The 13,792-nt window shown below is 38.4% G+C and overlaps 1 protein-coding gene across 1 annotated transcript in view; it reads right to left on the reverse strand.

Annotated features, from left to right (window-relative positions):
- The window catches only part of SH3GL2 (SH3 domain containing GRB2 like 2, endophilin A1), a 99,180-nt gene that overhangs the window by 2,937 nt on the left and 82,451 nt on the right, over window positions 1–13,792 (reverse strand). The window contains exons 4-7 of the mRNA XM_030466965.1: window positions 8,915–9,058; window positions 7,772–7,905; window positions 6,288–6,446; window positions 3,087–3,190 (exon numbers count right to left, since the gene is read on the reverse strand). Of these exons, the coding sequence (XP_030322825.1) occupies window positions 3,087–3,190; window positions 6,288–6,446; window positions 7,772–7,905; window positions 8,915–9,058 (541 nt within the window). The remainder of the gene's footprint in view (window positions 1–3,086; window positions 3,191–6,287; window positions 6,447–7,771; window positions 7,906–8,914; window positions 9,059–13,792) is intronic.

Below are 13,792 nucleotides of genomic sequence, written 5' to 3' on the forward strand. Positions count from 1 at the left end.
CTAAACAAGTTTTCACATTTGAAGAAATTTTTTGCTTTTCACATTAGTTTAAGTTACCAAAACACACTAGCTGTGACTACATGGTAAGTTTGTTAATTTTTGTTTTCCTCTAGGAACCTACAACTTTGTCTGTCTTCCTTTTGTCTAACAGTACCAAAGAGTTCCTAATTGAGAAAAACTGATTAGCGATGCTTACAGAAGGGCTGTAGAAATATTTCTGCCCCCATTTTCAGCATGACCTTTTCTTCTATCCTTGGCAAGCCTTGAGTATTCAGTTAATCAATGCCAACTCCTGCCATTTGGTGAGAAGACTCTGAGGAGATGCACTGAATTCAGTTGCACTTAGTTAATTTTTAATTTGGAATACCTGTTTCATAAAGGCACACAACTCCAGTTTCCCTGATTCTCAAAGAAAATATTATGCATAATTCATTTCAGCTTACTCCTTTAATGGAGAAATATATAATTTCTAGGAGAGGAACATTTTCAGATTCCAGGGTAAAATCCAGTGAAGGCATGATGACAGAATCAGAGCAGCTTACACAGAACAACTGCAGCATAGGTTTCTAATACTGCATATGAAGGAATACTTGGGTCAGAATCTCTGTATTTCAAGGACAGGTAAGTTTCTTTAACCTTCTCTAGATCTGCTCCAGACTTCCTGTTAGCAGCACATTCTGCTTTTATCTGTTGAAAATATCTGCACCTAACCAAACCAGTTTCAGTACTGAAAACAAGGGTTTACAGCAATTTTATTCAGTTCCCAGAGACTGCTTGTTGTCTTGATAAACAAAAACAATCAAGTTAAAAAAATAATTTAATGAAGTTATCAAAATAAATAAAAGGCTTTGCTGTGTTTCATTCCTTAACATAAGTTACTTTTTGAAAGCAGTGAAGTTTTGAGGAAATCCTTAAGCAAGTCCTGTTTCACTTAATACTTTGTGAAACAAACACCATTTTTCACTGATTGTGAACAAGAAAGAGCTGGTTCTATTGACTTGTTAAAAATTACCCAAAAGCTCAGCATGAGCCATGCTTCTTAAGAAAAGAAACATCTCCAAGGAAACCATTCTCACTTCTCAGTTGCTCTGTCACGATACTGTCTTCAAAACTGTAACCTCCTTTTGCATGATGAAGAAGAGAGTTTAAAAGGAAAAGATTTGCTAACCTTCCAGAATTTACAACTTTCAGTGCAAGCTACCCAGTATTTGCCGAGTTTCTAACACCCCAGTTTCTGGAATCATGGTATGTTAAGGAAGCTTATGCTTGCCATTAATGTGTAGAAGAAGAAAAATGAAAATTCTTGAACTTACAGTTCCCAAAGAAAGCTTTGAAGCTTAATCTAAAGGGCCCAGAAAGAAGCTTTGATTGTGCTTTTAAATTTGTCATGGTTTTTGCTATCTCGGATTTTTAAAAAATTCTTATGGTGGTATATTAAACAGGACAGTGTTAGCAGTTAGAAGATATTTCCCATGCCAAACAACAGCAAGAAAAAGTTCTATTCCCATCTTTTAAAAAGTATTTAGAAAAGAGGCAGTATGTACTGTAGACATCACTGTGAGTGAAGAGTAACAAATTTTCTTATAATAAAAGTATTATTTATTTTCTGGTCCATATGGTCAAAAATATAAACCTAAAACCCAGTGCCATGCATTCTTTGCTTCCTGCATCTCAGCAGCAGGAAAAGACTAGTAGCTCAGATAGCAGCAGCTCTATATCCCTGCTTTTCTCTGGCATGAGCATATCACACTGCTCATGTGGTGCAAAGGATAATTCACTCACCAGACCCTTTACCATTAGCGATAAACAGTAAGTTTACATAAATGATTTGCCTCAGCTGATCTGTAATAGCAGTCTGATGCAAGGTTCTCAAAAAGCTAAAATCATTCAGAGCTGAAACTTAAAGCAAAGATACTGACTGTCTAGCAGGAGATCTAAATGGGCAAAGGATTCTCTGAACTGATGCAGGAAGAGAAAGCTTTTGCAGAAAGAGGTATGTTCACTTTATGGTGAACATAGCTTACAGATGACAGGATAACCATCCTGTTTCTGAGAAATTTTTAACTCGTCTGTAAAGCAAATGAATTGCAGTATTCATTTGGAAGTGCTGAAAATCACTTAGCTATTTTCACAGTAACGTACACTCTTATCCTGAGACAGCCTGATGGGCAGCCTACCTACAAGTGCTGCTCCTAATCACAAGGAAATTTTAAAACTTAGAACTGGATGCGGCTTACAGACTCTGTGCCCTGAGAAAATAAACACGGATAGACCTAGTAGTACCAGAAACTATATCTAAACCAGTGATATCATAAAACAGCAAAGAATTATTAAAAAGATGCTATCACACAGTAAATGAACATTATCTGCTCTTGGTAATTAGGAAGTTTAGGAAGTTTTTTCTGTACCATGTGGACTATGGAAGTATTTTTGCTATGTTGTTTCATCAAAGAAGGACATGTGTGGAAAGCTGATGAACTTCTATAAACACTATTATCCTCATTTGAAGAAGGTACAATCTATTTTTGACAGAAACAAAAATTATAAACTGAGTAAATTCTATTGAAAGACAATGTACCAATTCTGAGATAACATTCACAGTTACAAAACAAAGGGATTGAAGACATAAACTCAGATAAGTCTTCTGTTAAGTTTATCTAATAATACATCTCAAACTAGGATTACTTAATAAGATGGCAAATTATGGAGGTCTCACTACTTGTCTCAGGAAGACCTTCAGGTAGATGAGAACCTAACAAGACATACTTTGTGAATACATGCAGGAATGGTAAGGAATCCAAAGCTGTAAATGTCATTGACTTCTGATATTTTTAAACTCTTGCTTTTACTTAAATAACATTTAACAGCTTTACTGAGCTGAGGTGCTTTCCTGAAGCCAGCTCACATTCAGGAATATTTGGAAGGAACATACAAACCTCAACCTGCAATTGCCTAGTGAAATGGTCTTTGTTTTCACAAACATGCAATTACCAAGTTGCAAGAGATAGCAGCATTGCGTTCTACTCGTAAGTTTTCTGCCTCATAAAACAAAAAACATTTCCACAAACTTACAAAAAGTGCATTACCTATCCTCCAGCTTAGAAGTAACTCTCTGTAGGATCTGTGTGGCCTGCTTGTGGTACTCCAGCTGGGCTTGTACAAGAGCAGAAAGCTGGCTCACTTGTTCAATCTGAGGATTGACAATAAAATATCAGATCTTAGGTAAGTATTAAATGCTCAGCAGTAGCAAGGAAATACCACTGTCACACTGACACTGCAAAGGCAGCTATACTCGTCTTTCTAAAAATTTGATCCACCTTTGTAATTCATACTTATATACATATACATCAGTCTTTTCTCATTACCATGTCTGGTTATGGCCTGATGATGAATGCAGCTCTTCGACAATGCTCATTTACATGGGTAATTTGCATGAACATCAGCCCATAGACCTACCTTGTTCAGCAAACACTACAAATTAAAAATGAAATTGTAATGAGAGCATTATACATCTTTCTCTCTGCAGTTGAGAAGCACAAAACCATAGCAACTTTGGTCATGTTTCTGTCATACTCTGGCCTGTGAAGCAGACCAAATCAGGAATATACTATATATTCTTAAATGCAGAGTATTTGTATTGAAGGCAAATAGCATTCTAACTCAGGAGTGAAAAAATGCTGAAAACTCTTTCATGAGCAATGCAATTGCTAGCAGTTTCCATACTTAACAGTGCCACAATGGTGCAATTCAAACTGGCACTATATGTCCACACAGGATTCGATGTTATTCCAAGAATTAAAATCAGAAACTTAGTATACTTCTTTAGTTTCAAGTCAGCTATATTTAATTTCTAACTTGCAAATATTTTCACGTTTTTTGTGGTTCCTTTAAGTCAAGCTGGAAATAAAATTAATAATTAAATTCAATGTGTATTTAAATTTTAAACGAATCCAATCATTTACTTCAATGGAAATATTTAAACTGAGTTTCCTTTGACTATAGAATTATAGAAAGGACTAGGTATGAAGGGACCTTAGAGATCATCTGCTCTAACCTTACTGCCATGGGCAAGTACACATCTCATCTAGACAAGGTTGTTCAAGGCCTCATACAACTTATCCTTGTACATTTCCAGGGAGGCAGCATCCACAACTTCTCAGGGCAATCTGTTCCAGAGTCTCACCACCCTTGTACCATAGAACTTTCTAACATCCAGTCTAAACCTATTAGCCCTCAGTTTAAATCCATTTCCCCTTGTCCTGTATCTGGATAGTCTTATGAAAAGTCTGTCTCCAGCCTTCCTATAGGTTTCCTTCAGTTATTGAAAAGCAGCTATAAGGTCCCACCAGTCTTCTCTTCTTCAGTCTGAAAAACCCCAGCTTCTTCATCCTCTCATAGCACAAGTGCTCCAGCCTATGGATCATCTTTGTGTCCTGCCTCTGGACTTGTTTCAACAGACCTATATCATTTTTATGGTGGGGAAACCAGAACTGGATCCAGTATTCAAGGTGGGTTCTCACAAGTGCAGAGCAGAGGGGGAGAATCACCACTCTCGACATGCTGGCCGTGCTCCTCTTGATGCATCCTAGGATACAAATGGCCTCCTGAGCTGCATGAGTGCACTGATAGCTCACATTGAGGTTCTCATCAATCAACACCTCAAAGTCTTTCTCTTCAGGGCTACTCTCAACTTACTCTGTAACCAGCTTGTAACTGGGCCTTGGGTCAGTTTGACCCAGAGGCAGGACCTTGCATTTGGACTTGTTGAATCTCATGCAGTTGACACGGGCCCATTTCTCAAGCCTGTTAAGGTCTCCCTGGATGGCATCCTTTACCTCAAGTGAATCCACTGCACCACACAGCTTGGTGTCATCATGAAACTTACTGGGGGTCATTCAATGCCATGGTCCGTGTCACTGATAAAGATGTTAGACAGCACTGGACCCTGAAAAACTCCACTTGTTACTAGTGTACAGTTGCTCTTCCCACAGCTACCAGAGTTCTAACACTTGTGTAGGCCACCATATTCATCAGGCATGATTTGCCCTTAGTGAAGCCACGCTGGCTGTCACCAATCATCTCATTGTTTTTCATGTGCCTTAGTACAGATGTCAGGAGGACCTGCTCCATGATTTTACCTGGCACAGGGATGAGACTGACTGGTCTGTAGTTCCCTGGGTTTTCTGTGCTCCCTTTCTTAAAAATGGGACTTATGTTTCCCCTTTTCCAATTTGTGGGAATTTCTCCAGACTGCCACAGCTTCTCAAATATGATGGCTAGTGGCCTAGAAACTTCAGCCACCAGTTCCTTCAGGACCCATGAAGGTATCTCATCAGGTGTTCCCAAACCTGATATTCACTTACTCTTGGTGGTTCCTCACTCTCCCAGATCCAGACATTGCCCTCTGTGAATTGAGTAGTGTGGCTCATTTGGTTATCAGTGAAGACTGAAGCAAAGAACTTGTTGAGTACTTCAACCTTCTATATATCCCCAGTAACCAGGTCAAACTGTATCCCTCTGGAGGGGCCCCACATTCTCTCTTGTCTTTCTTTTTTCTCTGACATATCTGTAGAAACCTTTTGTTATCTTTAACTTTTGACAAGATGGCCTGTAAAACAGACTGAGCCTGAAATATTTCTTTTCCTCCAAAAGAGATAATTTTTTCTTCTCCCTCAATTTTACCATTTCAACATCAATTATGAAAAGTAGACAAGAAAAACAACCAAACAGATGCTCAGTCCCAAACCACTCTATAACGAAAGTCAGATTTAAGCTCTCATATTAACTTTGGCTGTCCGATTAACTATTTCATTTCCTTACAGCAGAGACCATGGGCTTGTGAGTTCACTGTCTCTGATCTTTACCAGTCCTCTCAGCAGCTTATACACTTGAACAAGAGCCTTGGCTCAGACCCTTAAACCAGAACCAAGTAAAAGTCATGACATTTAAACAGTTCTAAGAAGGAAGATATTTTGGTTTTGTAAATAACACTATGCAGCTAGGAAGCACAATGATGTTACAGAGAATTGGTATTCTTCAGCTCAGTTACCTATCAAATACTTATAAAATTAGTTCTACATGTGCATGCTATACATTACTATAGTTTCTGAGACTCTATTAATAGAGTTCACCGAGGAGGCAAGTGCTTCTTCACTATACAATGACAGAAATCTATGTCATTGTGGATTTAATAAAGCTTTCAAGCTTTAGATTGCTTTGGTCTGCCTTCAGTGCTAAATAAGTGTCTTCTTAAAATTCAGCTCAAAGATTAACAAGGGATATCTCACATCCATCTCCAGAAGGTTGAACATGCTTGACTCAGCAATTTCTTTTGATTCATCAAATTTCTCCAGAGCTTGGCGAAGTTCCTCATCAGGGAGCTTGCCCTGTCTTTTCTTTTTGTAATCAAAATCCAGGCGTCGACCCTCCATTTTCTTTAGGTGATGCTAAAAAACAAAAATTCAAACACAGGCACAGAATAAAGGATGTTCTCCAGCTCTCCTCAAACTGCATTCTAATCAGGTAGTGCATACATTTTGCAAGCATGTGCTGTTTGCTCTATATCAAATCTTCCCTAAATGGGCAAATTACAGAGCAATGAAAGAGGTGATTTTACATATCATTTAAGAAACTATGGTTCACTGCTGTCTAAATGACAAACCTTCAACATTAAAAAGTCTCACAGAATGGATAACTGCACTTGACACCTGTATAAAATATATGGGAGTTTATAGCTTTTTAACTCCGATGCAGAGTCACCTGGACACCAAGTTTTTTCCTGAGATGTCTAACACTCTATTAAAAGCACAAGTTAGTACATTTTTGCCTGTGTAGTAGTTCTCATAAACAAAGCAACACAGAAAATACTTTTGTCATTTCCATAAGACTACCAAAGGATCTTAGTGCTATCTTTTACATCTATCTTTTAGTAAAGATTTTTGAGTTTGCTAATTGATGTAACATTCACGTCAATCTGTTTAGCAGCTGCCACATCAAGCCAGCCAAAACTTAATGCTACCAGCATGAGCACAGGTACTGGATACTTCAGGTGTTTACCTTCCCTCAGAATAATCAATTTGCCATCTATTATGATATTTATAACTTTTTCAGCTTTTTAAATTATATTAAACTACCTAAGATATATTTCTTCCATATATATTCAGCAATATGAAAGCACTACTTAGGTCAGAAGAACAGTTACTAGCAGGGATAAGAATTTGCTGAACTGGGAGGCACTGATACTTCCCCAGTTACAAAATTAGCTGGTGTCTGCAGAAGAATGTGTGCAAACAGATTTTTCTCTGTAAATGTGAGTTGGTTCTTGGATTTCTAATTATGTAATTCATGCATCCAAACAGTATTTGTGATCAAAACTCCTGGGGACGTTTCAGACACAGTTGTCAGACAGACAAAGAGAGCCAGTCTAGAAGCAACTACAGAAATGCCCTCACATGTCGTACATTAGAAAACTGAATGTAAACATCTGTTCATCTATTTTGTGAAATGAGCTTTCAAATCACACGATTAGAGTACTGTGTTGTGTCTTCACAAGCTTGATGACTGCCAGCACAGAATGTTAGAATTTTGATTTTTCCCCTTCTAAACCAGTAAGAAGAGAAAACTGGAAAGTAAAACTCAGGCCAAGAGATACTAAAGTCAGATCACCTGTGAATCTGAAAGCCTATTTTTAACTCCACAACTAGTATACACTTGGAACACATACACTTTCTGCACATTTGGCATTATTAAAATGCCACATCACAGGCAATACCTGAATTTCTCTCAGATCTTTGTCATGAAGATTCTGAAGTGGGTCAATGAAGTTTTGTTTCACTTCTATGTCTAAAGAGTCCTTGACCTCAGAAAGCTCCTTCATAGCTTCTCCCACATCTGCAAGTGCTGGTCCTGAAAGAAAAGGTCTCCAGTTTACCTCAAAGTAACTTTTGGACAGTTCCAAATCACTGTCGAATGAAACCAAGCCATGGTAAATAAAATCATCAGGGACTACATAGCAATTTGCACAAACTAAATTCTATTAATTCTTCATTTCCTCTTTAAAAATGAGTTTGAAATTTAGCAAGTGAGAGGCAATCAATAGAGAACCCAGTTCAGTAGTCTTTAGCACAAACGAGTCTACATCTGACAAGTGAGCTAGTAGACTATATAAAATAAGCAAGGAAGTACCCTTTCCATTGCAGGTGTCTTTATGCTAGAAAGTTTATCAAGATCCAAATGAAATACAATTTTCACAGTCCTATTTGAGCATCCCATGTCTTGCCATATAAAAATGGGTATAGAGAGGGCTACAAAATAGGGCAGAATACTCTCACATTGTGAGAGTAATCACCTCTACTGTTGAAGAACATAATGTTAAGTCTCAGTTTAACATTTTTAACTCAGATGTAAACTCATGTGAGGCTTTGAAGAAGCAGTTGATAGGTAAGAGAGGAGTATTAACTAGTGCCTTAGATGTGGAATTTGGCCAGAAAAAATGTGAAAGTCTTTCTAAAATCTATTAGCTTTTATTCTTTGCCTGTAATGAAGACAATAACATTTACTATAAAGATTCTGAGGACAAAATGTTTTACTGTACACATGCATAGAAATCATACAATTTCTGAAACTACATTTTTCATCCCAACACAACCTCAGTAACAAAATACATGACAGAGAGCCTAAAGCCTCTATGGGTCCAAATGGAAACATTTTACTTTCAATGAAAAGAAAAAAATCCTTGATGAAAATAAATCAACAGGGATAGACAGTTCTTGAAGCTGAAGTCTGTTAAAGCAGAACCCTAATGTTTCTTCCTGAAGTTCTCCTTTACTAGACTGCAACGCTTTAATAATGAATATTATATTAAATTTTACTACAATTTTTATGGCATTGTAATAAAAAAGGAAGTAATAGTTACCAAAGTTGCATTCTTCTCCAAGTTCTCGGCCAAATTTCAGCATTGCATCTGCCAGCAAGGCTTCAGCTTGAGGGTAACCTGGTCCCTTTTCCTGGCCCCGAATTTTTGACATAGTGTTGATCATGCTGAGTTTAGCCCTGGAAGCTGAAGCAAGTGACAGAGGTTACAAACATGCAACACATAACTATACAGACAGTTTTGATGTTTACCTCAGCTACCTACAATGTATTTGAAGGGCGCTATTTATGTTTAGGACCAAGCCATGGCTTTCACCACTTATTTTAAGAGCAAAGGAAGGAAATGTTGGTCACTGACTTTTTCCTTCTGCTGCCAGGTGAGAGAAGAGGTTCTGTCCAGAAGTTTAAGTCAGAGCTTCCCTTGAAATTGCTTGGACAGAAGAAAGCCCAGGAGTACTATGAAGATAAGCATGTTTGATATGTGCTACAATTCAGGTAGAGGAATCTTCAAGCTATCACCAAATTCTTAATCTTAAAATCACCAGGTACTGAATGGATAGCAGACTGAGCCAGCCTTCCTCTCCAGGCGAAGTTCAGACTATGTACCCTCAAGATGATACTGTGGTGTCTCACATTTTTTAAATGTTGAAAACTTTTTCTGTTGCAGAATATTTAAAACCTATGTCCTCAGACATGGTGTCCAACAACCTTTGGAACAATTTTTGGTTTTTAAGGAGATTTAGGCAAACTGCTACTTCAATACCATTTTCAGCTGTACTTTAGCTTGTATTTTATTTCAGACACACAATTGCAGATCAGAAGAAAGCAGCCAATTACCATAACTGATGAAAACAAAGACAAACATAAAAGAACTTGTTTGATGATGTGCTGTAATGAATTCTTGCAACAGTGAATTTTCACAGAATGTAAGCAGCCTGCAGAATTAATTAGTGGCACTTGTCTTCAAATTTTGCTAATTAAATCCTATTGTCAGCAAAGATTACTAGGTGTTGGGTTTTTTTGTATGCACAAAACATACACACAAAAACAGACCCAGGATAATCAGGCAAGTGTCATAGCATATATTTTGCCTGAGAAGCAGCTATGACAGGATAACCAGTTCATAATAAACACTAATTTTTGTGGGCTTTCTCACTAGTCTTGAGTGCCACTAGATCATTCTTTTCAGTGTATGAATTTCTTGATGCCTTCTGTCTCTACCCACTACAAAACTATGGTCACCAGACTAGATGACTGTTTAATATAAGAAACTGCATTTTGATGGCCTTTAAAACCACCGTTAACATGATGGCTGCAGTGAGAAAATACTGAAGCATAAAAAAGCCCAACTAAGGCACAAAAAGAAAATTAATAAGGGGAACTGAAGCAACAAGCTTAATTAAAGCAGAAAAAAATGGGAATACTTTCAGAAAAAAAAGGAAAAAAAAGTAGGAGGTAACATAAAATAATGTAGTGTCTATATTCGGCTGTTTAGAGAGTGACCAGTATTCATGAATCCTAGCATGTGCAAAAATATTTTCCCAGAGGACTTAGAAGTTCCCTGAGCAAACAGCCAAACAACCCCGGTTTCATGAGCCACTCCTCTTCAGACTCATGCACTAGATACTTCACCTGCTTCTTTGCCATTCTTTGGACTTGCTCCAGCACCTAATGTCCTTCTTGTAGTCAGAGGCCCAAAACTGAACAGAGTATTCCAAGTGCAGCCTCACTAGAGCTGAGTACAGGGAGATGATCACTTCCCTAGTCCTGCTGCCATGCTAGGTCTGATACAAGCCAGGATGCTGTTGGCCTTCTTGGCCACTTGCGTGCACCACTAGCTCATGCTCAGCCAACTGTGACCAACAGGTCCTTTTCAACAAAGCAGCTTTCTATCCGCTCTTTCTCAACCCTGTAGCATTGCAGTAGGATTGCTGTGACCAAAGTGCAAGGCCTGACACTGAGCTTTGTTGAACCGCATGCAACTGGCCTTGGCCCATTGAACCAGCCTGTCCAGGTTCTGCTGTAGAGCCTTCCTACACTCAAAAAGATCAACACTCCTACTAGCCTGGAGTCACCTGAAAACTTACTGAGTGTCCACTCAATTCCCTCATCCAGACCACTGATAAAGATATTAAATAGAACTGGTCCCAACACTGAGCCTTGAGAAACACAAGTGACAAACCAGCAACTGGATTTAGCTCCATTCACCACAAGCCTTTTGTCCCAGCCAGCCAGACAATTTTTTACACAGTGAAGTGTATGACTGTCCAAGCCACGGGCAGCCAGTTTCTCCAGAAGAATGTTGTTGAAAATGGTGTCAAAGGTTTTACTAAAGTTATGGTAGACAAATTCCATATCCACTAAGTGTGTCACCTTGTCACAGGGGGAGATCAGGTTAGTCAAACAAACAGAACCTGCCTTTCATAATCTCATGATGACTGACTGGACCTGATCTCCTGGTTCTCCTGCATATGCTGTATATGACTGATGTGTTCTTAATTTTTTTTCATAACTGGGAAGTCTAGTAAGCGATATTTTTCATTTGGATTAATCTCAGTCCATCTCTTATGATTCATTCACCTTTGTCTTTAATATATTTTTCCATTACGCTTCCTTCCCCTTACCTTTCCCCTTTCCATTTCCCTTTAGCATTAACTGCTTTCTGATGTTAGACAATGCTGCATACCTCATTTAAAGATCTCTCAAAACACCATGAATCCAATTGATCTCTAGCACTGCAGTACTATGTCATACGAGCATAATGATATTTTTATGGCACGTCTTACTTAACAAGGAATGTGTCTGACACCCCAAATCCTCTTCTCCCTGCCAAATTCAGGGAAACTCCTAAAGAAAATCTTCTGTTAAATCTTGCTGGTTTATTGTTAGTTTTTTGTTTGTTTGCTTGTTTTGTTTTCACTAATTTTTCCCTCCTTCCAACTGTAATATATCTGTTTTATTAAAGTGAGAAAGTAAAAAGGAGATACTGGAAATCAGCTGTTTTGGTGCCTGAGGTAATGTCATTGTAGTATATATAATAAGTTGTAATATATAGTAATACATATAGGGTAACATATAGAGAGTAATATATAGTTATATATGTCTATATGGGGAATCTTAAAGATTATATTTTTATTGTATTGAAGTAAGAAGTAATTTTCCATCCAATACTGTTCACTATAGGGAGCCTTTTTACAAATGATATGTAACAATCTAAGATTGGGTTAGAGCTGAAAAGACTGAGTCCTGCTTCCCTTTTACTCCAACTGCTACTGTCGCCCACGTATGGAATCAATAGCATTCTCTCATTTGATAAGCAAGAAAGTAAATCTTCCTTCTTCCTACTACAACTTTATTTTCCTGATCCTACTTACACATGTCACAAGCAGATGATAGGAAGTGTAGCCAGAGTATGGAAACTGCTCTTTCTTGCAGCATTGCAAACTTACATTATCCTGAGGTGCCTGAAATCACACTCTTAACTACATACAGAAATTTTGGTCTCCAGCATTGCTGTGACTCTCCTTCATGATTCACAGCAATCATAACTATTCAAATGTGTTAGGAAAGCAGACAGAGAAACAATAAACAACTCAATCTTAGTCTACATGCTTCACAACATGAGCTTGATGATAGTTAACAACTTTATCACTTGCCCTGTGTTTGTCAATCCTATTTCTTTTCCTGCAGAATGCTTGTTGATGATGAGCAATAAAGCTGTGGACTTGAGTCACAAACAGTATTTCAACAGTATTTCAACTGTTGACACAGAAACCATTTTAGTCAACAGTATTTTCTCTCTAGCAGCTCTTGAATCTGTAAATATTATTCCTCCTTTTCTCAGTCCACTGGCAGCATCATCAAATTATCCTCCTTTCCTCTGTGGCCTAACACAGAAATATCACTAATTAAGCTATACCAGCAACAGTCCTTCATCCTTCTACACTGGAGTTAAAATATTTCACACTGGTTTAAACTTGCTCCCATCTATTAGGAAACAAAATCTGCACAGTGAATGAGTGAAATTGTTGTGTACTTCTATGAAATTCAAAGATATTTGCAGCAGGTAGAGGGTGTCATTTTATTTTCACACAAATTTTGCACAAGCATGACTCTATTGACCCCATCAGTGAAGCTGATACTTTCTTACACTAATATTAAAACTCTTATATTCCTAAATCATAAAATCTAGGATTAAAATCTTGAAGTTCTTGAATTTAATGCTGTACTTGATTGTAACAGTTCCAGGACAGCCCTCCTTGTCAGGAACCTTTGGCAAGAGAGGAGCATGCAGCTTTCCATCAGCCCACTGACAAAATTTTTCTTTGGTCTTCCCATGGAAACCAGTCATTTATTTCCATTTTGAAGGTTCAATTCATTCATCTCTGATTATGTCAGCTTTTGTGCCCTTTCCTCCTGTTTGGCATCAGCAGCTCTTTTGCACCCTTTTGTAGTTATTCTTCTGAGGATGAGATACTACTAGAGGACCAGGAGAAAGGTGTTGTTTCTTCTTCTGCTATGCCTTGGAGGAAACTGCTTCAGAACTTTGCTTTTATTCCCATGGTCTGCAAGGACTGCTTGGCCTTTTCCCCTTACACAGGGTGAATGACTGGCACTGTAGAAGGAAAAGGTGTCTAATTCTCATTTCCACACATAAGCTGATGGTCTGGCCTCTGTACCTCTCCACACCCAGGGAGGTGACTGCTGCTGCCCCAGTATTCCCTGACTGCCCTGCTCCTGGCTGGAGCACCTACCTGGGATGGGCTGTGGCTGACAGGCCTGGCCCTGCCACTCCTGGGGTGTCCTCTGCCAGGACAGCTCCTAATGCTCACAGTGCTGATATTCAGTAAATAAAGTAAAATAAAGTAAACACACCTGGCTGCCAGCCATATGCTGCCCCCTTACCTAAAGCAAGACTACA

The sequence above is a fragment of the Calypte anna genome, chromosome Z, assembly GCF_003957555.1.
Source record: "Calypte anna isolate BGI_N300 chromosome Z, bCalAnn1_v1.p, whole genome shotgun sequence".
NCBI classification, from domain to species: domain Eukaryota; kingdom Metazoa; phylum Chordata; class Aves; order Apodiformes; family Trochilidae; genus Calypte; species Calypte anna.